Source organism: Corvus brachyrhynchos, unplaced genomic scaffold (assembly GCF_000691975.1).
Source record: "Corvus brachyrhynchos isolate BGI_N302 unplaced genomic scaffold, ASM69197v1 scaffold70, whole genome shotgun sequence".
In the NCBI taxonomy this organism is placed as follows: domain Eukaryota; kingdom Metazoa; phylum Chordata; class Aves; order Passeriformes; family Corvidae; genus Corvus; species Corvus brachyrhynchos.
This window is the reverse complement of record NW_008236217.1, coordinates 5,582,321-5,607,738: the sequence shown is the minus strand read 5'-3', so window position 1 is coordinate 5,607,738 and position 25,418 is coordinate 5,582,321. Positions and strand designations below refer to the sequence as shown.

Here is a 25,418-nt window from a genome sequence, read left to right as displayed (position 1 = left end):
GCCCGCCCCCGGCTGTGCGCGTTCGCCCTCGCAGGTACCGTGTGGCCGCAAGAGCTCCCTTGCTGCTGCCAAACTGGCTGGAAGCGATGGGTAGCCGGGCGGTGCGGGACGGAATGGGTAAAGTTAATCCCTGCTTCGATACGGAAAGCTCTTACTGAAAGTTTCAAGCGGGAGTTATTGTGGGTCGCTATTTAAGCACTTGTTCTTCTTGAGTGTGGGTTGCTTCAGCTGTGCCTTGAAGGCTTGCTAACTCTGGAAGCTGTCTGGGGATGCCGCCTGCTTACAGGGAACAAATAATGCTATGTTAAGAAAATACACTGAAGATAGTGGAGTGCACGTTACTTCTGAGTCTATGGTGCAGCCTGAGCTTGTGCCAGAAAGAGTAGGAAAATTGGTTCCATGGATTCTTGTTCAAGTTAAAAAGTTCCCAGCAATAATTATTGTGCATAACAGAGATCAACACAGGTATGGAAGCCTAAAAATAAATGCGTTTCCTTCAAGGCTAGAGGAGAAATGAAGTGTAGCTTTCAGGTCAAGGATGGGGATGTTTATCCACAGTGCTCTAAGTCTCCACAGGTGGATGGATGGTCACTGCTGATATTTCAAGAACAGTTCAACAACTGAAGTGGTTTATGGAAGTGAGAGCATCTTTGTGTGTGTACTTTCAAGTCTGCTGCATTTTGAACTAGTCATACTTTTCAGCAAAATAATATTCAAAACCATGTTGTTCATCCCTTTCAAATGGATGATCCTTATATAAGTTCTGTAAGTGAATGAAGGTTCTCTCTCATAGAACTGTGTTCTGAGTAGCGAGACCTTTTTCTAATAGATGTCAGACAGGCCTTTTGGGCCACCTGTTAGCCACTCACATACTGTTAAACAATGCAAGTATGGTGATAATAAAATTGTAATTAAAAAAGGAATGATAAGGCAATTGGGTCACACTGAGCTCATGAACTGTTGTTTCTTAATTCCCGCCTTTGTGTAGTATGTAAATTTTCATACTATGGTTGCCAGTCCATTGAGTTTTGTGTAAATACATTTGTTGTAGTTCACTATTCTATAATGCTTAAAGTGTGCGATATCCAATATTGTGTAAGGTGTCATTAAGGCAAAGGACGTAGAAAAATACAAACTGCAGCCTCCTTGCCCCAGAGTATGTCTCTCTTTAATACAAGGCATTACTGTTTAATAACTGGGATGCTTATGGCTAAGGGTGTTGACCAGAGGAATTCATGGTGGGTTTTTTTCTTAGCTGTAAACCTTAATTGGCATGTGAGTTTGATGACTGTTGATTGGTAGTGTTAATGACTTACAGAATTTGGTCTACTATTACATGACAAAAAGCTCATTGCTGGAAGAATTAAGGTTGAACAAGCCTTCTTAAACTGTCATATTTTAATTTAAATTAGATTATACCACTCACTAAAGGAGTTGCAGTTATCCTTTTATTAAAATTAATTAAACATAGTTTTGTTCAATTGTGTTTATCTATTGTGTGTCAGTATTTTTTTATGTGTTAGAACTGAACATTTAATGTTATCCAAACCATTGCTTATTTTATACTTTAGAATGACCATTTTTCAAGATGGATGAGGCCAGAAAGCTATAATAATGTATTTGTGATTTATTGAAGAAGCTACATTAAGGAGAAAAATATGTGGTCAATGTATAGCTGCATTGGTATGAAGCACTATAGATAAAGACATCTCTGGAAGGATTAGAATTCAAGGGGAATTATTTCAGTGGATGGAATGTATCGGACTGTCACACATTTTGTAACATAATGAGAGTAATTTTTAGAAAGAAACTTAGTGTCATAATTTAGTTTTCTAATAAAACATGATTTTATAATGGGTTGCAGTTTATTAGTTTATTCTTATTCTGAGATTAATTTCTTGGGTGCATTGTTGATGTAAATTACTTGGCTGAAAAAATGTTACTTATGACATTTAAAAAATTTTTTCATGATTTTTGTATTTGTCTTAAAGTTTGAGCACTGGAGTAATTAATAAAGTAATATTGTGAAAACTGGAAGTTGTATAAATGTGTTTGCTGCTTGCATTTGAGGATTTCCTGTATTCTCTAAGCTGCAATATGTGTGTGTGTGTGTGTATATATATATATATATATACACACACACATATATGTATATAGTACAGATGTATACTAGATATAGTTTGTTAATCATTGGAATTAGTCTGATGAATAAGACAGCTTTCTAATAAATTCTGTAAACACATCTATAACTGTAGATATTTGTACTTAAGTGAACATTATCACTGTTTCTGTGTGTACAAATAGGGGTGTTCTGTCTTGAAGAGAATGTGATCTTTCTCCTAGGGAAGCTGTCGTCATCTGAGCAAGAGGAGCCATTATGCTTCTTGTGTGTTTGTTTGTTATCTTGTTTTGTATTGGTTTATATCTTTTAATCTCTTCTTTTGGAATAATGTAAGTTTATATTACCTGAATTTTGCATCTTCTCTGGAATTTGCTGTTGCTACAGTTATGTGAGGGGGGGTTAGCATTCCTAATGTCATATGCATAGTAAAGCTTTTGGCCAGCTAGTATTGCTAATTTCTTACTAATTTGCTTCAAAACCTAGACAGCTGAGGTATGGGCAAATGATGTGATGTTAGAGAGGATAAGAGTACTAGTTTTTAATATGAGCTGTTAACTGCATGTGCACAGGTCAGTTAAAATTGTCCTGTTTGCTTTTGCATCTTTAATCCATGTACTAGAATGAACAATGCTTTTAAATGTGTTAGAATTATTAACTGTCACAATGAGCATGCTGGGCACTACAGTGTAAGCTCCCGTTTTCTGCGTGTTGTGATGTGTTGTTTGTTTTAAAGCAGTTCATACCAGAAAATCAACTTATTTCTCGGATTCACGCAGAATCATTTTTTTTTATGCAACATTTATTTCTTTTTAGTTTTATAAGTCAAATATAACAGTTTTTAATTGTTTCAAATTAACTTAAATTCAATATTTAAATGTCAATATGGTCCTCATAATATTCTCAGAGAGGATTCTAAATATGACTGGTTCCACTCCTAGTCCCAGACTTCGTTTGTGCAGGTATGTGCACAATCAATCCTTTATATCACTTAGCCAAGATTTCAAAGTTTAGCAGGCCGTGGGGGAGAGTATACCCACTGAATGCTCAAGGATGAGAACCTTTACAGATTTTGCAGATGGAGATGACAGGGAGGGTACTAGTGACTGATATTGGTAGAGAAATTGCTGGTTATGGTTTGGCACCAGCCTTGGATTTGTGATGCATATAGACTGGTATAGGTTTTTTTCGCGGTGCTCACAGAAGTTTAGCCTGGGTTGATCACCAGCAGTTAAAACAGCTCAATGTTCTGCCATTTCTCTTTCCAGGGTAGTGCTTCTGCTCTGTATCTACCAAGGTGTATGACAGTTCTTTTGGCATTAGGAAGTGGAGATGCTGAGAGTTGTGCAGAAAGGTGCCCATGTGCCACTGAATTTTACATATTCAAGAGATTGTTTATGCTTGGACACTGGGGCTGTTCCACAGCACTACTCAGATGGCAATTACACATCCCTGTGCTTTGCCTGGAAGATCTCTGAGCATTATCCTGCAAAATCTTATGCATTACTTCAGTTATTTCACTGCCCTAAACACGAATGTAACCACACCATCCATTGATGCACATCTTGATAATGATTTGTGAGTGCAAGCTTGCAGGAGATTTTGCACCTCCAGCTGGCCCATTGCAGGTGTCTGAAGTAAGTGTTTGACACTTGCTGAACTTGCCTACCCCTTGTTTCTTAGGGAATACACAAAGTAGCCTGTACTTGCTTCAAAAACTATGTTCAGCTGCTGAAGTGGGTTGAGAAGGGTAGTACCATATGCATTTGGCAGGCTGAAATTTATATTATGGTTTCTGCTAATGGGTCTTGGATGAAAAAAAATCCCAGGACTTGCTTTGCAAAAGCTGCAGAACTCTAAGGGTTTGTAGAAATGTTGAGAGATGCATGAAGCAGACAGCAAGGCTCTGTTAGCTAGCAGACAATGTCATACTCAATTATGCAATAGATGCAAAGCAGTTTATGAAGCTAAAGTGCCCACTTTTTTACCAGTATTCCACAGCATTTGGAGATCAGCGTTGGAAAACCATTCCTCATTCATATGAAATATTGCCCCAGGAATAGAAAGTATGAAGAGAGTTTGATAGGAAAAAATTTATTTTTATGAGATCTCTTTGGAAGGTGTTGGGATATTGGGATTGCAAGTGAATTGTGTAGCTGTACAAAGGAGACAGAATGCAAGGAACAAGCCATATCCAGAGTCTGTGCTTATTGTAAGAAATCATCTTGGTCACTGATGTGCCTACATCAGGTGTAGAAATGAGTTTGAAGTTCACAAGTGTTTTCCTGTTGGAAAACACTGTCTCAAGTTTTGTCTTAAGAAAGTCAGATCTCTTGTTTAAGTCCTGGATAAATATATTCCAGCACAATCAAGGACAAATACTACAAAAAAACCCCCCCAGAAATTCCGTGGACATGCTAAATATTATACATTTTGGGAGTCTGCAAGTAGGAGGTAGTTACAGGCTACAGGTCATCTTTCAGTCCTGAATGGTCTCTATCTTATCCTTTCACTTTTCATCCTGTATCTGCTATGTGAGATGCTGTGGATGGCTTTACAAGCATACTACTCAATCAGACCAATAACCTTGTTAATGTAGGTGCTTGTTGTCTTCCTATTAAGGGCATATTTCCAAATTAGATAGGCATTTTTTTAGATGCCACCTAAAAAGTGTGTTTGGGGAGCTCTTGAGATAGTAAGAACTGTTACCCCTTTTCCAGGGAACTGCAGATTGAAGGAGCTGTTTTCCTGGACAGTACTTAAGATATGTGTACAACGGTCTCTATCTAGAACAGGGTAAACTTACCCAGGTCCTAAAGAGGAGTACTACAGTTCAGTGCAGAAAAGATGCTTTTTTCATAGACTGCAATTTCTGATTTGTAGTACAGCAATCAGTAATAAACAGTGTTGTCTGATAGGTGTAAATGCCTGGAAGGAAAAGGGGAAATGTAGTTTTGTTTCAAAACACTGACCCATACATTTCTCTAACACAGACAGTATTTGTCATATACAATGTTAGCCTTAGTTGTTTTAGCTAAGTTCAGTGAAACCAAATTGCTGTTTCATTGACATGAGCTCTTGCCTGATAAAACTACTTAGGGATAGAAGAGAATGGGTGTCTTTCACAGTCTGAGAAAGAAGTCTGTAGGCTTGATGGATGTAAAAGTCATAGACACTTACTCATCAACATCTGTCTCTGTTGACATAATCCTATTTTATTGAAGACTTAGAAAGAATATGGGTGGGGAATTTGAATATCAAGCTTTGGTCTGCTTTACTACTAGATGGTGTATAAAATTCTCCATGTTGTGTTTGGATTACGTTGAAAACTGCTAGGAGAATGAGGCAGCGTGGAATAGGGAAATGTGGAAAATGACAAGATCTGATTGTAACAATGTATGAAACACAGAGTGGGCTGGTGCCAAAGGGTACTGGGGCAAAGACAAATGCAAACCATTCATACTCATTGAAAACAAAAGAAGTGTAAGAAGAACACTGTAAATGGATTAATCTGTGTAGTTATATAAACCTTCAAATCTGCTGGTGGGAGCAAATTGCTGTGGCCATACCTAATGATAGTGATCTCAGACTCTGGTGTTCAAATTCTCTGTGACTGGCTTCAGGTCTTGAAAAGCCTATATGACATTGTCCATCCTACTGGTGTAGTATGATTCATCTTTTAGTAGGGTGATTACTCCTCTGGCCTCAGCTTTGTTATTGTTGCTTTTTATGTTCTTCTGCATGAAGTTGAGAATTACTGCTTTAACCTCACACAAATTCTGGTGTAAGGTTCTCCGTCTAAATTTATTGAGATGATATTTTGAGAATATTTTGCTATGATCTGAGCAGTACCGACCTCAAAATATGACAGTCAGTGTGGTGTTGTAGTAGTGTAAACTTTCCTTGTGGGGATAGTACAGGAAAGTGTTACTTCAAACATTGGGATATGCTCACAGGATTGGAGGGTCGGTTGTGGGACTGTCTGTCTGTGGAAAGGCTTTAGGGTGGTATTCTAGATAATGCAGGTAAGCTAAAGGGAGATGTAAATACCAGTGGTATTGTCTTCTGGTGATCAGCTCCTGACCTTAATTGGGCACTAAAATAAATAAAGGTGAACCAGCTATTCACAGGGAATGGTAACATCTGGGAGAAATTGACCATGTGTCATTAAATGAATAAGAAGAGGAAGAAAAGCTCCTCTATTAGTAATTAAAAGCCGTTGGATTGAATCTAGAGGAGTGAAGCAGACAAACAATCACAGTCAAGTGAAAAAAAAAAAAAAAAAGACAGTTGTGATATTGTCCCAGAATCTCAAAAGAGGTCAGACTCTGGATTAGCTGATGTACTGGCAGCTACTTTCAGACAACTTTATTCTCCAGTCCCATGATCCAGACCTCTAGGGGGATTTGCCATTACTCACATTCATTCATTTATTGACTGGTGTGTTTTATTTTGAACAGTTGTAATAGCCAGTCAGGAATGCTTTGGTATTTTTATTATCCTCTTATGCAAATATATTTGGTTTCTGTGGCGTAAGTGATAAAGCCTTGCAACCGTTTCAGGTTTATCTTAGTGACATAAGACTAAATAAACAAGTTATTAGCTGTTGGTTGCAAAGTTAAATGAAAACTGATTTGGTAAGAAAAATATTTAGGTTAATGGGGTGTGTAAAAGGTCTTACTGATTTACAACTGTACCGCAACACTTGAAAGAAGGTAAGAATAATAAATAAATTAGCTGCTTATAAAAGGATTTTCTGATTGAATGCTGTATCCCAGCAACTGAAAAAATGTGATTGCATTGTCAGTATGACCATTGCATATAATTATTGTAAGCATTTTACTCTTCTTTTGGTGAGAAATTCTTTTAGCTTTTTTGCATTATTTTTTGTCCTTCAAAAAGGTGTCCAAACAGGGGGTTCCTTAAAAAGAAAGTGTTTGTTTTTCCCATGAAAGGTGTTTGGGGTTTTTTTTTGTTTGGTTGTTTTTTGGGTGGGTTTTTTTTGTTTGGTTGGTTTGGTTTTGATGTTTGGGGTTTTTTTTTTGTTTTGTTGGGTTTGGGTTTTTTTTGCTTTGTTGGGGCCGTTTTGGGTGGGCAGTTACTTTTGGTTTTATTTTTTTGATGGGAGGGAACAGTTACTTCATGTTTAGTACCTCTTGTAATATATATGAGAAAGTCCAGACATTCTTCATATTGGTCTTATTATTAGTGTTGGAAATAAATCTTTGTTTTAAATTCTGCTTTTTTTTTCTGTTGAGAAAACTTTAGTATACTGTCTTTTATAGTTTATTACTGCAGTGTTATCTACTGATTTACTTCAAAATGTCAGATTAAGAGTTGATTAAAGTGGCAAACTACTTCATCACATGTATGTTATCCATTTGGCACGTTCAGTGGAAAAAGTAGAACTGTAGTGCTTACGAAAATTTTTTAAAAGTAGGCAAGGCTTAAGCTTCAATAATCAAAGTAGTCCTTAGAAGAATTCTGATTCTTTATAATAATGTATTTAGAATCGGGTAGGTAAAACATTACTACCAGGTGTATTTGAATGACTGATCTTGTTCTTTTCCTTGAGAAGTTCTGGGGTTTTGAGTGTACTCTGACAAGAAATCATAGGAATTTGTATATCTTAATGTTTAGTTTTTTAATGGGTTATTATGACCTATTTGTTCATATTTCCTGAATGAATTGCAAATGAAGGGTAGGTGTTTTGAAGCTGCCTGAGAGAGATGGATGTTTAACTCTTGGCAGAAACTAATAAGAGATAACGTAGGTACTTTGGAATCTTTTTATGTACAAAGAAAAGGAGATAATGTAGGTACTTTGGAAGCTTTTTATGTACAAAGAAATAATTTTGGAAGTCTTGTAGCAAATTGTGCTGCCCCCTGCCTTGTTCTCAGACTGGAAACTATTATTTCTCTGCCTGAAGTCACATTGCCTGTAATCTTAAGTGTTTTAATTGCACTGATAGAGATTACAGTCCATGCCAGGTTGCTTGAGGAGAAACAAATAGCTGTAAAGCTACGTGCTAGCTCTTTGCATCTTATGTGCATAGGCAAAACAGTGCTTGTAGAAATGCTATGTTTTTTTTTAATTTGGCAGGCAGAGTTACGAGCAGCTGTGTTTTTGGCATTAGAAGAACAAGAGAAAGTGGAGGTAAGAGAACCTTAAAAAATAAATCAGAAAGAAAAAATATCCTTCATGTGGAATTAAGTATAATAGCTTTAATACTTTCTGTTTGTGAAATGTAGCAAGATAAAAAGATGTATTTCTGCATAAGAACACGATGCATTAAGAACACAAAACAGGACTATCAGGGTGTTTCCTGATGTTTAAAACCAGGAATTGTTAAATAGCCTTTTGATATTATAATTTTAAGTGTCTGTCTCAGCTGGGTTTATATGGCTTCTGTCCAGTTGACCAGAATAACAAAAATATTTTCTCCATCAAATACATCTTCTAAGAAAGATACCTACTTGACTGATCGAGATTTTGTCAAATCAGAATAATGTCTTTTGAAATTGAAAATATTATACTGGGGTTTTTTGACAAGTGCATTGTGAAAGCAGTTTAATGCAGTAAAATGCCAAGTGTGCTAATGCTTATGGTATTTCCCATAAGGATGTTGTAGACTTGCTTCAGGGTAATTTGCTTTAACACTTAAGGATGAACTCTTAATTAAGAGATGGACTATGTACTGATACTTTGGCAATATAATAGTATTAAGGGAATGGGATACTATCATGATTGCATAACAGTACTGCTGTGGTATAGAGATACCAGTTTTGTGACCTCTTCTACTGCCAGCTTTGCTCTGTCATTGTATTTTCTAGAACTGGGGAGTAGAGAATGCTGTATGTCCAGCCTCTCTGCTTCAAAAGGAGAGGAGTGAAAAACTGTTTTATTCCTCTACTGGTTCAGTGGTTGTGCTTTTTCTGGGAAAATGCTTAACTGAAACAGACAATATTGGGATGTTAGTAAGGAGGGGAAGTAGGTATTCTATGATATGCGATTCCATATTCTAGAAATTTAACAAAAGATCATTGAGGAAGGCATGATGGAAGGGTGATATGGAAGAACAGTACCATCTCTTTATGGGAAGCTTCAGCATATTAGCACCCAGAGAACAACCTCCCACGCTACCTGGAGAGTTTTGCTGCAGTACATTTCAGCTCACCATTTCTCAAAAAGCTTACATGTATCATGATATTTTAAATTTATACTGTAGACACTGGTGATACATTAATACTTAACACTACTCTGAATTCTTAAATATTAAGCAAGATTTCCTTTTTTCAGGTAGCACTTTCTTCTGTGTTAGCATTTGCAACTGTAGTGATAAATACCTATAACTGATCCTTTTCTTACCCAGGATATTGATTCCATCTTAAAAATGGCATTTAGAATTTGTTTTGAAAAATCCCAGAACGATTTTGACAAACCCAGACATGGCATATTGATTTATTTCTGTTTAAAAACTGAAGAGGGCAAATCTAACAAGGGAGAAAAAAATATTTTCATTATTTCTTTGAAGGTCTTTTAATTAATAGAAGATTAGTATTGATTTGTGTACTAGTAATTAGTGTGGTCCACACTTCATCTGGAAGATTTGTAAATTTCCATTTTTTTTTGTAAAAGGATGGACTGAATTGCCTTAAACTTTGCACTATATTAGAGGAGCAGCTTGGGAAGTTAGCTACTTAGCTTACCTCTTCAGTCATTAGATTAAAAAAAAAAAATCAGTATGCTATCAAGAATTTGGTGAAATTACTTTAGCTCCGAAACAAATTTAATTTGCCTAAATAAATTTATTGCTACGTAGCTTTTACTTGTAGTTGTAGAATTAATACAAAGGTAGATTTTTAAGAAGTGAATTACATAGGCAGGGCATCATTGCAGAGCAGAGTAGACCAAAACACTATCTTGCTGTGGTTTTCAGTTTCTTGCTAGCATGTAGATGACATTAATTACTGTTTGGTTTTTGCTTTTTGACAGAATAAAGCACCTCTGGTAAATGAAAGCTTGAAAAGTTTTTTAGGTACAAAGGATGGTAAGTTCTTTGTTCAGTATATACTTCTCAAGGTAATAAAAAGAGGAGACAAAGGATTAAATCTTTGAATCTTATTAACAGTACAGTCTCCATGAAATTAAGTATGCTTTTGTTTCTTTCAGGTGTCCTAATTACTACTCATTCAGAATAGAATTAAGTCTATAGTTTTTAAAGTTAATATCGCTGAAGTTGCAATAAAAGCCTTAGTTTTTGACTAAGGCGATTAATGCATTGAAATTAATATTTCATGATGACTTACGGTTGTGCTACCTCAGAGACATTCTAGACCAATAGAAAGAGTAACCAGTGAAAACTAAGAGTAGAGGTCCAGGAGTGAATGGACATATATGACAAATGTCAAAGCAATGTTTTTAAAACAGCTGAATAGTTTAAAAAAATATGCTGCACATGAATTTTGTAAGCAATCTGTATGCTCTTGCAGTATTACTGGCTAAAATGATTTTGATACAACATCCGAGTTCGAAATTAGAGAGTTGGTATACAAACTTGCTATGAGGTGGTAGTTTGCTCAATGTCTAAACTATGTCCATACTGGAGCCATGTGTGCTGGTGTTAATGTTAAATCTTTGACACAAGATATTTTTATAACTGGTGTATTTTAAGTCTTCTCATTTTCTTTTTAGGTCGCTTGGTAGCAGGTCTTGTTGCAGAATTTCTACGATTTTTCAATCTTGATTTTACTTTAGCTGTTTTTCAGCCTGAATCAAGCACAGTAAGATATACTGGTTTTGTTTGTATGCTATGCTCACTGTTTGAAGTGCATGGCAATGAATGCAGAAGCTATGGCAGATTTGTTTAAACCACTTACTTGTGTCTATTAAAAATAATTTTTTTAATGCTTTGTCTGTAAAAGGTACCTAGTGTCATAAAGACACATTTTTCAGGAAAGTGGGCTAATATGACTATTTCTTTTTATCAAAATCAATGCTAGATAATAATTTAATTTTCAATTAACAAGCTGATAATTTTTGTGGGATCATACAATAGTATACAAATCCTGCATACTCCTGCAACATTTTGCCACTAACTTTACTATGTCATAATATTAAGTTGGTATTGTTACATGAAAATTAAAATAATGTCAGTCATCTACTTTGAGAGAAATTTCAGTGACACAAAGGACTTAGTGCAGATATACTTGACAAAAAGTGATTGAATAGAATAGTTCAGTGAGGAGGGAAACACAGTGATCACATGGCACAACTGATTGCTTTAAGGCTTTAGATACTGAATTAGAGGGTTTTCATCATGTTTGTCCCTTTGTCTCTTTTTATGATATAAAGGTTTTAATAACAATTTTGGGTTTAAAGCAGTTTCATTTCATGGCAGAATTTTTCATTACGTCTCAAGTACTTTTTTTTTCTTGAAGTCAGTTTAAATATTTAATATTATAAAAATCCAGTTTTTTCAAATCGATCAATTAGTTGACTTCTATTTCTCAGAACTTCATGTTTCTTTTTAGGGGCTTATTCAAAGAAAATCCCATACAACTGTGTTCTTTGCCAAATATCCTTAGCTAAATTAGCTGATTTATTACCAGAACACATCTGTACAAAGATTCATGTTCATGCTACCAAATAGAAACAAAACCAGCCACGCTTTGTGTTGTGTTGCCGCTCACTCTGGGGAGCAATGCTTCATTTGCATTGTAAAGGCATCTCATACTCTTCGAAACACCCCCTTCTGTTTTCCAATAAGTGTGTCCATTTCACCTATTGCAGTGCATAAAGGAAATTTGGCCAAAGTTAAGTAAGCTGGCCAAGACTGCTGTGTATAGTGCTGAGAGGTTTGACTTTGTCTTTCTCTACTAGCTCCTGGCTCTGAGCAGTTTCTTGTACTGTCTCTTTAATCACTGTTTCAGTGTGTTTCACTAGTGGTGGCTCACTTCAGTATTTGCTTGACCAGTGTTCTGATAGGAAGTGTCACTATATGATCATAAGAGATAAGATAAACTGGTGCCCTTTGCAGTTTTGCCATCTGGGGTTGTGCTAACCAACCTGGGTTTGCTGTAGCGTTCTGCTTCTCCTATAGTGTGAAGTTGAGTTTGAGAAAGTGTTGTTGGGGTTTTTTGGATGATACCAAATTGCTTTCGTCCCTTTTTCTGTCCAAACCCCTGTTGTTTTTAAAGTGGAACAGGGACCGAAAGTAAGTGTTGACCTATGCAAATGTAGTTCCATATGCACAGGAATGGCAACTCCCCATCATCCATGAATTTGCTGGAACCAGTGGCTGGGTGTCATTGGATCCACTCTTAAATGTAATAGGCTAAAGTAACTTGGCCATATAAATTCTTAAATCCCAAAGTGTGCTAATGATGACTTCTTGCATATTTAAAACAACTTTGCATGATCTGTGACAAGTTCAGGTACAGATCAGAAGTAAATTATGCAATAGATGGTATCTAAAAGAGGTGTAGATGTGGCTCTTAGGGACATGGTGTAGTGGTGGACTTGATGATCTTAAGGGTCTTTTCCAACCTGAGTGATTCTATGATTTTATTACTTTAGTCCACAAGGAACAAGAAGTCATAAATAATCACTGTTTAGTCAAAATAGAGCTGTGTTAAATAAGACTTTTTTATATTACAAGATACATATTTTGTTTTCTGACAGTTATTTCTGTGTTGTGATTCTTTTTTTCTATTGTCCCCCAGCTAAATGGCCTTGATGGTCGAGAAAACTTAGCCCGAGATTTGGGAATTACAGAAGCAGAAGGTACTGTGGGTGGTCCCCTGTTGTTGGAGGTTGTTAGGAAGTGTCAGCAGAAAAAGATTCCAGGTGGTGGAGAAGTAAGTAATATTAACTTGGAATGTCTTTCTTTATAATTCTTTATTCATTTTTTTTCAGTGATGAAAAATAAACTGAAATTACAAACACTTGGCTATTGTTGTACTATTATAGTGTTTCAGGTCTTTATTATATTATGCCTTCAACTTATCAGAGAGATAAGAGATAACTTTATGATTATTACTTTTAATACCACCCTAGGGCTCTTTATTAACATTCTGCTACAACATAGTAGCACGGAGTGAATGTAGATAAATGACACATAACACTGTGTCACTTATTTTCTAATTTCTGGTGTGGTTTAATAACACTGTTATCTGTACCTGTTTTCCTTGGCATACTTCTAATTTTAATATGACCTGAAAAGACTCAAATGAGTTTTGTCAAAAGCCTTAAAGGTCTTCTGAAAACATATGTACTTAAAATTAAATATATCAAAGTATTGAACTGCTTCAAGGCAATGACAGTAGTATTTGAATGGAATAGATAATTAATATGTTGATTAAATGAATTAAACCCAACCAATAGCATTTGATTGTGACTTGAAAGAAAGTTCTCTACACCCAGGATGCATTCAGTGTTCAAAAGAAAGCTTAAGTTCAGAAGGAGTTGTCATAGACTTCTTAATAGCAATTTTCTGTCACACAGAAGGGGGGTTTCCTTGAGCCCTTGGTGTTTGATCAGTCTGGGAATGCCCCAGGAAAGCCAAGACCCTTGTGCCTGGCCAGTCTGTCCGTGTCCTGTTATGGGGACTCCAGTGAGCAGTCCACTGCATGGTAGGCTGTTCAGCTGACTTGCAGAGGCACACGTGCTGGCACTGTATTGGAGTCAAATCCCTTAGGACAATTTAGAAAGGGAGAGCCCCTCCTGGATCTCCTCACTCAGCTGAGCATGGTCTGTGCTGCTGGCAGCTGGTAGGAAGGACTTGTGCTGAATAGTTTACGGAGTAACACACTTGACTGGTAATCACACTGATAAGAGAAAATTGTGACAGGCTGAGGTGTGAAGATTGTCAGTGATAACAACAGACTGAAAAAATGTATTTAAAGCAATATACAGACAAGCTCTAACCACCAATAAAAGCTAGCTCAAGATAATTGCTCAGCATGCATCGAATATGGTCCTTACCCAAAGGGCACCCCAGTAGTGGAGAAGACAGGTTCAGCTTGTCAGCTGATCCCAGAAGTTATGATGGAATCTTCCATAACTTCTCCCTGTTCTTAACTTTTATACTATTTCTTTACGTTTAGTTGGAGCTTGAGTGACTGGTAGTCATACACACTTTTGTTAATGAATGGTGTAAAATTCTCTTGCTTCACTCTTTAAGAACAGTCAGTAAAATACAGAGCGCATGCTCAGTGAGGGGTGGTTGTACCTTGGAGGTGGGTAACTTTGGGATGGAGGTGTGCGTTGTTTCATTATCATCTGAGTAGAGTGAGTTTGCCACAGTTGCTGGTTCACAGCAGCAAGACAAGGTCTCCATCTGCCTTGGCTGACAGCTGCTCTGTGGTTTGCCAGTTACATGGTACCATCAAGTTGTTGTCCTTGCAAGGATTACTGCAGAGCCTGGATGCAGAGTCTTCACTCTGCTCCACCCTGTTTTATCCCTCTTAGAGTGTGCTTGGGGATGTGGGCTACCTGCTGTGTGGAATCATCGTGGAATGTATTTCATGCAGGCCAGCTACGTTCCATCCAGGAAGTAGCAGCTGCATTTCATCCTGTGATTTCCATACTGTGTGTAACTACAACTTCCCAGTTTTCTCTAGTTCTTCTGTCAGTTGTCTTCCCACACATGGTGTCAGGGTTTGCAAACTGTGGGAGTGCAGATGGTAGCCTTGTTTCTTGTTGGATGCAATTATCATAGAATCAGAGAATCACTGAGGTTGAAAGAGACCTTTAAGATCATCCAGTCCAAGCATCAGCATAGCACCATCACTGTAACCCCTAACCCACAGCACCCAGCACCAGATCCAGATGCTTCTTGAACACCTCCAAGGATGGTGACTCCACCACCCCTCTGGGCAACCTATTCCAGTGCCTGACCACTGTAACAATGAAACATTTTTTTTTCTAATACCTGATCTGAATTTCCCCTGTCTCATCTTAAGGCCATTTCCTCTACACCTCTCACTGCAGGCATGGTAGAAGACACTGGTCCCCACCTCACTACAACCGTCCTGAGCCTCCTCTTGTTTATACTAACTCCCTCAACCGTTCCTCTTAGGACATGTTTCCTATCTCCTTCAGGAGCCTTGTTGCCCTTCTCTGGACGTGCTCCAGCACCTCAATATCTTTTCTAGTGTGAGGGGCCCAAAACTGAACGCAGTAGTTGAGATGCGACCTCACCAGTGCCAGTTATTACAAAATTAAATATATATTTTTAATAAGGGCTTATTTGAAACTTCTTAGGTGGCTCCAGTTCTAAGTGACAGCCAGTGCCCCACATCAAAATCATCTGATGGACGGTCAAGTGCACACTCTATACCAAATAAGGTAAGATTATATATAATGAAAAGCTTTGTAACATACATGAGATGAGTAAAAGAGATAACTCCTATGAAACTGCAGATATGACAGCAGTCATGTAAATGATCTGCAATTTGAAAGTATTTGTTCCACTTCAGCAAAACTTTCATATATGTGATTCCAAGCAAAGACTAGCTGTTGTGCTTATACTTTGACATAGTAGCAGTTTGTTCCCTCAGGGCCCAGAACAGAAAAGTAGCTGTAGCTTCCCATTTATTGTAGTCAGGCTATTAAGCTCATAATTTTCAAAAACAATTCTGTTCCTCTAGGATAGGAAATTAAAGTCTTTTTATTACTACTACTTACAGGTTTAAGTACTTTTTCCTGCCCTCAAAAACTGAGCTATTTCCAGCAATTGAATGTTATTCTGTGACTGAGATAAAATAACCTTGGTGTGAAAAAGACCTACCAAGGTGATTTTAACTTTCATGGCCTTTAGTTTGAAAATTTTGCTTCAGCCTTCCAAATGAAAGTTAATGACTGATAAAAAAAGTACTTCAGACAGTACAACCTACATATTGGCTGTCTGGATTAAATAATACTTTTTGTTTTGTTTCAAAACTGTGCTGCTATTAGTTTGTAGAAAGGAAGCTAATGTAATAAATCTTTTACTGGCTTAATTTTAGTAAGTCTAGGAGAAAGTAAAAGTATCAGTACTCCTTGCTAGGTGGTAATAGAAAAACATTTTTCTTTCACTGCACCTTGATTATCTAGGTAAATTAGAGTATTGTTCTTTGGGCCAAAAAGCCATGCTAAGTTACAGCTTGAGTTGTATGACTTGATGTTAAAGGTTGCACATGGAATTGTCCTTACATTGTAGACTGTAGGTGTGAGCCATAAGCATTAGAAAAAGACTAAAAGTTATGTACTTTTAAAATCTCACTATTGTCAGTTTTGGTTTTAGTATTTGAAGAGAGAATATATCAGTAACTGCAGTTTTCTTATGCTTATTACTTTAAGACCTGATACTATACTGCAGAGATTACCATTTAATATGGAACTTAGAGTAATTTTCATGGGTTTAAATTGATTTCTTTTGAAGGCAATGGCTGTAACTAGGAACCTTTGTTTGTTGATGTGTTGTGAAATAACATGAATAAAGCATAAGAATCAGTCTGTCTATAGATTTCTTTATTTGATAACCAGGATACTTTTAAATGGTTTGCTTTTATAATAGAAGTGATGTAGATAGCATAGCAATGCACAGGATGGAACAAAAGATTTTAATGGCAGCAACAATAAAGAACACTTTCTAAAGTAATGAAACAACTTTTTTCTGGTGTGATCCTTGATGATGCTAATAAACTTATTAGTACTTCTCAGGAATTTGAGGTAATATTTTAAAAAGTGATGCTAGGTGTATGTAATGTGTTGGGCATTTATGTATACACTTAGAGTATTATGTGACATGAGTACTTACTCCATTCTTTGTCTTTCAAGGCTGCTGACAAGATTCAGAGTGATACAAGTGTCTCATCAGGGGAAGCAAGCAAAAGAAGTATTCATTTTCTGCCTAATGAAGCAAAACTAGATCCTCAACTAGAAAACAAAGACTTGAATACCAAAGAAAAAAGTGATCCAGTTATGGATGAAGATGATGTAGAGGGAGATTCTTTCTTTGATGACCCTATACCCAAACCAGAAAGAACTTATGGCTGGTAGGTAACATAGATGTTCTACTTAATATGTGGTTTATTTTATCTTCTGTATGCTTGCAGGCCTTTGAGAGCTATTTGTTACTTGATTATTTGCAATTGTGTTTAGATCTGTAACATTTTGTTTCTGAAGTATTCATTTCTCTGATTCTGTTCTATTCTATGCACAGTGTCCTCTGGGATCTCTTGGATGTAATATGAGTAGAGAAACCTGTGTCACTTTAAGGTGCATCATTTAGGGTATCTAATATCCTCAGCCTGTTTCTTGGGTGGAGTGAACATGTATGAGGCACAGACATCAGCATTTCTTCTTGCAACAGAGCTGCAGAGGTGATCTATACTAAAGGAAGTGGACAGTGACAGGAATAGTGCATTAAATACTTGTACGGCTTTGTAAGGAATACAAAAACCACTTTAAACTGGCTTCATAGGCTGCAATAATAAGGAAGTTTTCTTACAGATGAGGGTTTCCTCTTCACGTTGCAACACCTTTTGTGTGCAGTTCTGTGTTTTCAGTGACTTCTGTGTATGTCAATTTTGCAGATGCATCCAAAGCACGTGTTTTATTGTTCATCTGTGGAATCTGATGACTGAAAAATGCCATTTGAAACAAGAACTAGTGACTGAACTGTGCAGCAGCTTTGTTACAAAACTGAAAAACCTATCTTTGTGTTACCATGTTGAGTTACCTTGAAGCTTAGCTTAGATAGCACTATATTGAGAAATGCTGCAGGATCACTTCATGGTGTTCTTTTGCTGTGCTCAAGTAATAGAGAATTGCTCCAGCTTAGCAGACATTAAGAAGAGGTTGCAGAATCATTTGTAAGTCAATACAATTAGTATTTTGTAGCACATAGTGTTATTGTGATGCAGCTATTACAGTAATACCCCATAATAAGGCTTGCTGAATATGTTAACAACAAATGAGCTAGAATCTATTTGTAGCTGAGCTGTGTGTGCTGAATCGTTCATTTTTACCTTCCTGGCAACTCTTCTAGAGGGCAAAAAACCCCACATTTTCAGGTGGAATTCCCTTTGTGGTATGTTGTGCTGGCGTACTCAAGTCCCAAGGGGTAAGTAAATAGGAGAGCTGCCAGCACTGCTTTCTTTGCAAAAAGGTAATTTCCTTATTGAAATCTTGCCTGTTCCTTTAAGATGGTTTCAGTGGAGAGAAAAGGAGCAAGGAGTTGCTAATGACAGTGTGAGAGATGATCGAGGGTCTCTAGGTCTCTGACCCATTGTTAAAAATTTTGAAGCATTTTAATGTGTGATGTTACGCATGATATTTTGGTGGTCTAGATATAATGAATGATTCAAATTATGTCCATTATTAATAGGAATAGAATCAAAATAGTAAACAGTTCTGGCAATACTAAATGTGAAAATCTTGGTCTCTTTTAATTTGCATTTCTTCATCCTCTGCTTGTAAATAGAATTCGAACCAGGTAGTGGGCAAAGGAACTTTAACATGCAATGAGTTCTGTGTTCCTATAACCGAGAGGTTTTCATTCTGTGAACTGACTGCTCTTAGAATTAATAGCTTCATCAGACGTAATCTCTTTTAGATGTAAAACAAACTAAAGTACTGATTTATATCTGAATCTTTTTTCTTTTGGCTGCATTTACATGTGGGAATGATGAAAGGTCCCTAGACATAAATAGTGATGCTGATGATGGTACTCTGTCTGTGAGAGAAGACAGGCAGAAGTCTTTGCATGGGTGAGAATGTGACTTTCTCAGTGAATGTTGTGGTTGACACTTGTGCCAGTGAACTGCCTACTGCTTTTAAGGTTGCAGTGTGAATAGTCCTTTTCCCTTTCTCTTTTTTGCTGTAATACCGCTTTTCTAGTTTTATGACAATTTGATAACAGAAAATAAAATAATTATGCATATTTTACAGCTCTGTGGAGTACTTATTTATTTGGTTTTTTACAGGAAAACTGAGGCTAATAAAGGAGGAGGTCTAGCATCCCTTTCTGATGCACCACCTCTGAAAAGTGGGTTAAGCTCCCTGACTGGTGCACCTTTGCTAAAGGAGTCTGATAGTAAGTTTTCATATGTTTTTGTGGTTTGATGATTGTAGAAGGTATTTCTGTAATGAAATGAATAAGCTATACGTTCAGATGGAAATATTGAGTATGTGGCCCCCTTCTGGTTGTAATGTGCTTTACAGTAGTGCTTTCTTAGTGAGCAATGGCGCTGGTTTGGATATATTGTGCTACCACTGGGGCATTTTATGCTTTGGAGCATGAAATACTTATCTACATCCCTTTTTTTTGTGTGTATATAAAGCAGTGTATAATTCTACTGCTCAGTTTTAAACTGAAATTGGCTTACTCCTTTGTATCATCTTAAGTTATTTGTATCAGTTCTTTAGAGGTATTTGCTTTCATGTTGTAAATCCCTGAGTAGTGGGAGATTATCCCTGTTTACTCCTCAAGTTTTTGAATGTTATCAGAGTTCAACTCTGAAAATTTAATATGATACTGCTATACTATACTATAAAAGTACGTAAGGCTGTTATAAAAGAATAATTGTTACAAATGTTTGGTTGGTGTGTGTAAGTGGGATCTTATTGAAGAGTCACAAGTCAAATTTCAGATATAAGTGCTTTTGTTTACAGATTTGGATAGAAACTCTGTTTTGAAAGACCTGCGGTTGGTGAATGCAAAGCTGGGATCACTAGAATTAGGCAAGTAACTGCTAAACATGAGGAAGCTCTGATATTTTTGGTTGGCCAGAACTGATAAATTCTGGCCCAGCTTCTTAAAGGAATCTGAGAAACTCAAATACACATATTGAACTAAAATCTTCAGCTTTAACTTATGTCATTCTAGTTAACATATATTGTGAAGCTTAATGTAGTTAAGAGCAAGATGTGATCTAAAGAAATACAGAAAAGTGAAAACTGGTGTCTTATGGATTAATATTTTACACATGGAGCAAAAATTTGATTCATTCTGTACATGCATTTACTAGTATCAAGTGATGAATTTTGTTCTTGAGGTTTCTACAAAAAGAGCAGGTTTGTATTTTTGGTAAAAATAGCCCAATAAGTATTACTGCTTTTCAGTGGCATGTTTATTTGCCTTCCACACCTTTGAAAGTTGCCTTGCTTTTGGTGCAATAAGAAGAAGGTGTGAAGGAAGAATTCTCTCAAGATATAGCTGCCAAGTATTTAAGTTTTGTATTCAGCAATGCAGCTAACGTCCTGAAAACATATGTTCAGTTTTGAAACCGTTTATGTTAATAATACTGAGATTAATTGATGACAAAAGATAACTTGTCCTTCTAATCTGCATAAGTAATTTAATCTACTCCCACTTTTTCTGGTCATCAAACCATGTATTTTAGTGCAGGAATAGATGGGGTTTTTTGTGTTTCCTGAAGAGAAAACTTGTTTGATTAATAGCTTTTAAACCTTATTTAGGAAATGGAGATGATGATGAATATGCTGATGACTTCAACAGGTAAGAGAAGGATGATACCCAGTAGGATAGTATTTTATGCACTATAAGCATATGCACTAGCATATTTGAATTATTTCATAATATGTCAGACAGTCACTATCACTGGAATCTCTCAGTATTTCTGAACTGCTTTAAGCTTCAGTTTGCTATTTTAATACATTTACTTACAAGTTAAAAAAACAACCAAGCCAGGTCCCTTTTTGTATAGGGATAATGAATTCCTGAAAAACCTACTGCTAACTCTCGGATGATACTATTTTTTTTTGTGGAGGGGGTTTGAGGTTTATTTCTTTTTTTCTGAACCATGCACTTAATAATGTTTTAGCAATTAATGCAATTATAATAAAATCTGGAAAATAAAGCATCATGAGTAGTCAGTAATAAATATTTAATAGCCTTATGCTTATGATGTGGAGGTATTGGTGTTGTAAACTGCATGATCAAGGCCTAAGTATTTCTCAGTATTTACTATGGCTTCATATAGGCAGGAAGCCTTTAGTTGTTATGGGCTTTTAAGTAACTTCACATCTAACTTGCTAGGAAGTGAAATTCCAATCAAATGTCAGGTATGAAGTAAATATCATACGTGGATGTTTGATAAGGAAGTCTTATTTCTGTGCTTATGGTTTTCTTTCTTCTTAGTACAAGTCATCGCTCAGAAAAAAGCGACATCAGTATCGGTGAAGAAATAGATGAACTTTCCGTGGGAACAGAAGAGTCAAATGCCAGTGATAAAGTATGATTATTTTAAAATTGTTGTTCTTTTTATTCTTCTGATCTTATCTTGACTTGGTTTCCAGCCTTCTGTGAAGTAATGTGCCATTATCCTAAGTTCCTAGGTTATATGTTAAGGTTGCATTATTTGTTATGTTCTGTGTTTTACACTTAGTATCTGTGCTAAGTTAGATGCTATACTGATTTTAAAAATCCCAACAAAACACAAACCCTGCAACAATTGTTCAGTAGTACAATTCACTGTGCCTTTCTAGGTGTGTAAAAAGTATTTGAAACTGGTTCATGCCCAACATATAAAGGTTTACCGCAGTATCTCAAGATCTGTCTGAATACCTCCCAAAGGATTGAGTAATCTCACTGAAAGCTTGAGGCCAAAAGGTATATGAAAGCATATGAAGGAATACATGACATAATACTTACTGTTTGTGTGATTTCTGAGTTTGCAATTTTATTTATTTTCCAGCTCGAAAGCATCACACAAGACCTTACCATTTCTCAGTTAAGCGACGTTGCAGATTATCTAGAAGATGTGGCGTAGAATTGGACAGCAAAAATCTTTCATTGTGCTCGACTAGAAGACTGCTGTGGACTATTAATTTCAGACAATCACCTTTTGCTGGAATGTCCACTCTATTTGTGCCTTGTGTTTCAAAAAGACTGTAGGTGAAGAAGGTTTTTAAATACTCTTAACAAGAACTAAATGAAACAGTGTGTTCCCATTTGAGTCTGATATCAGAATTACTTTCTTCATTTGGCTCAGCCAAACCTTTCACAGCAGGAGGTGGATTTTCCAAGCAGAATGTCCATTGCTGGCAGTGGACATAATAAAAACCAATTGACAAGAGAACATCGAGAAAGAGGCATGTGGCAACTTGCACTGTTATTTTAACAGTCAGATTTTTTTTTTAAAGATAACCAAAGCAAGAACCTTCAAAGGTAGTGGTTCAACTCACACTTCTTTTAACACAATCTTGTCAAGTCAGCATGTAGTACATATTTATGGTAACTCTAGCCACAATACCTAATTCCTCCAGACTTACTTGAAACAGCTGTTTTACAGACTCTTCTGAAAGTTGGACTTTACCTTTTTTAAAGGCATATTAAACTGAGAGTATCTAAACTCTTAAATCTAAATTTAGCTGTATTTAGGAGCTAAATTTAGCACTAGTCTTAACTCAGAATATTCTTGTTTCAATATGTTTGTCAGACCATTGAAGTTAAGACCTAAGCTGTTTTTATATATGATAAATTCATCAATGTTATCTGTTGTTAAATCACGAAAAGTAATTTTGTAAGGATTCACAAATCAGTAACTAAATCTCATGGGGTTTTGTTAAGTTTTTAACAGTGTGTAATACTTAGTGGAGCTTTTATTATTGAGGGCTCTTCATGTGCTGTAAGATCACTTTCATTCTTGAAAATATTTTAAGTAAAAATGGGCGCCAAAAAATGAAACTACTAAACTTCTGCTTTTCAAATTCTGACTGCTGTACAAAGTTAAATGCAAATATTTTAAAATACCGTACTGAAGACATTATGGACACTAAGTTCTAGCTAAGAGCAAATTCTTGTATTTTCATGATACTCTTGTGGAAGAGGGTCAGTCATGGAAAGGTTGAACAGTTCTTTAATGATGCTGTTGCAAGTGGCGCTGCTATAATGTGGAGGTCATGGACATTTGTAATACTGAAACAAAACTTCAAAATGTGCACTTTCTGAACATTGTGAACACATCTGGAAAATAGACATGTAAGTGAATATAAATAATTTAACTTTTTTTCTTTTTTTAGACTTTGTAGTTTTCTTGTTCAGGAACACTGTTGGCCTGTTGTCAGTAGTCACCACAGTGGAAGTAGCATGCTAAACTAAAGCCATTGGTTAAGCATATAAAGCTGCTACTGGCACTGGAAGATGACTTAAATATTTTTTTGCACTGGGCCAGCAGGCCTGGAGCAGTGCTGGGAAGTTAGGCTTGTACATTACATAAATGATTTGAGAGGAGACAGAAAAAGTGTGCCTTTTATTTATGTGCACCCCAAAAAAAGCCAGCAAAAAAGCATCAGAGTATTTAGTCATGGTGTTAACTTTTAACTTTGTGCCATATCTTAGCAGCTGAACACAGAGGAGAATTTTTTTCACCCCAAAAAGTCAATGTGCCATAACTTCAAATAGAAACAATGTTGTAACACATGATATAGCCTGTGTAAAAATTCATTTAAAGGTAGGGGAACCTGTGCCTCAAGATACTGTGTATGGAAAAGTTTGGATTGGACTTTTTTATCCCTTTTTTCCTTTTTTTTTTTTTTTTTTTTTTTTTTTTTTTGTTACAAAGAGCATCAGCATGTCTGAAGGAAATAAAATTCCACATGAACAGTTGTTCTCTGGCATTCATTTTTAAGGTCTACAGAATAATGCAGAGGCAGTGTTGTTTGCTTTCTTACATGCCTTGGGAAAACATGATGTTCCATTACCTGTTAGCTGTAGGATGTGTGGCAATTTATCATACCAAAAGAAACCAAAAGTTTATTAAAATATTTCTAATTGCATTTGAAGATGTGGCCTTTTCAATAACTAATTAGATATTTTAAGTGTTAACATGACTTGTGTTAACAGCCAAGTGTTGTTCTCTTACCTTGGGAGTTAATTGGAGACCTTGCACTTTGGCTCTAATTGAAGGAAATACCAAAAAGTGGCAAGTCTCTGTGCTGTTCCTCCTGTGAGCTTTTACTGAATTGTGTATAATAATTCAAATTGTAAAATAAAGCTATTGTGCTGGCTAAATTGTGTTTTGAGACTTGTTGAACCAGAAATCTTAACATTTAGGTAAATTAAGAAAGCTCTGTGGGATTTGAGGGGTTTTCATGAAAAATTCTTTTTTTATAGTCCAGTCTGCAACTGGGAATTCTTTTAAGCCCAAAGGATCTTGCAGTTCCTGATGATGAATCTGGTTAAGACTTGACAGAATTACATTAGTGGTATCAGCCCAAGTTGTCAGATGGTTTGTGATTCAACAAAGGAAAAAAAAAACGACAATCTTGGTTGGCAAAATTTTGTCTTGTTTACCATTGTTAGAGGTATTTAAACATAAGTCACAAGTTAAGCTCTCTTGAATGCTTGTTTCACTGTATATTTCAAACCATAGTGTTTAGTATTTCACATTAGGCTTCTCCCTGAAGGACCAGTGTAGTTGAGTACCCCACCTCAGATGTGTTAGAATTAACAACCAGAACCCTGTCATAAAAGATGGGAACATTTCTGTGAGCAGAGAAGCAAGTGTCTGAGAAGGGCACTGATGACTGCTCTGTGCAGTTCTGTATCAATTAGGTCTGGTTAGAAATACCCTGTTTTGTTGTAATTTTTTTAACAAATTCTGTGATCTTTTCAGAAGTACAAATTTAAGGACTAGACTATGGCTGACAATTTCATAGCATTAATATGGCTCTTGTAATAAGGATGGATTATAAAAATGATACCTGTCTTTTATTTTTACTGAAATTACTGCATTCCACCTTTTTTTAAGTGGGAAACCACAGCACATCTCATATTGCCTTGTAAGTGATGCTTTCCCCAGATATAATAAAATTACTATCAGCTTCAGACAGTTTTGACAATATATAGACACTACACCTAGCTCTTGAGACAACTGAAGCACTTGATTAGGTGATGATGGTAAAGATGGGGTTTACTACTTTGTTTTCTTTTTAGTATAGTAATTTTCACTGATTAAATACTATTGACAAAGACCAGCCATCTCTTTGGGAAAAAAAAAAAATGCATCCATGAATATTTGTAGATAAAAAGCTAACAAACTTCCAGTTTTAGTGTTGTGTAGTGAGCAGGAATTAAATCTTGTCAAGATGACTGCAGAACTTTGTGGTGCCAGATGTATCTCTTTGCAAGTCCTTTGGTTTGATGTTTTCCTTGTAAGGCAAAGCTAAGAGAAATTGAATTGAATTGCAGGAGGTGCAGTTTTTGTAGATTTGTAAGTGATCTGATTCATACTGAAGCTAAATCCTCTACAGGCTAGATACCAAAATCTCCCAAAGCATCTCTGTA

At 36.3% G+C, this 25,418-nt stretch overlaps 1 protein-coding gene across 1 annotated transcript; it reads left to right on the top strand.

Annotated features, from left to right (window-relative positions):
* The first annotated feature begins 7,195 nt into the window (after positions 1 to 7,195).
* FGFR1OP (FGFR1 oncogene partner) lies at positions 7,196 to 24,143 on the top strand. Its single transcript, XM_017745961.1, has 11 exons — positions 7,196 to 8,275; positions 10,115 to 10,169; positions 10,814 to 10,902; positions 12,844 to 12,978; positions 15,386 to 15,469; positions 16,943 to 17,160; positions 19,093 to 19,202; positions 19,781 to 19,849; positions 20,588 to 20,627; positions 21,270 to 21,363; positions 21,826 to 24,143. Exons 1-11 carry the CDS (start codon positions 7,853 to 7,855, stop codon positions 21,898 to 21,900), a joined length of 1,392 nt encoding a protein of 463 aa, XP_017601450.1. The 5' UTR covers positions 7,196 to 7,852; the 3' UTR covers positions 21,901 to 24,143.
* Positions 24,144 to 25,418: the final 1,275 nt, after the last annotated feature.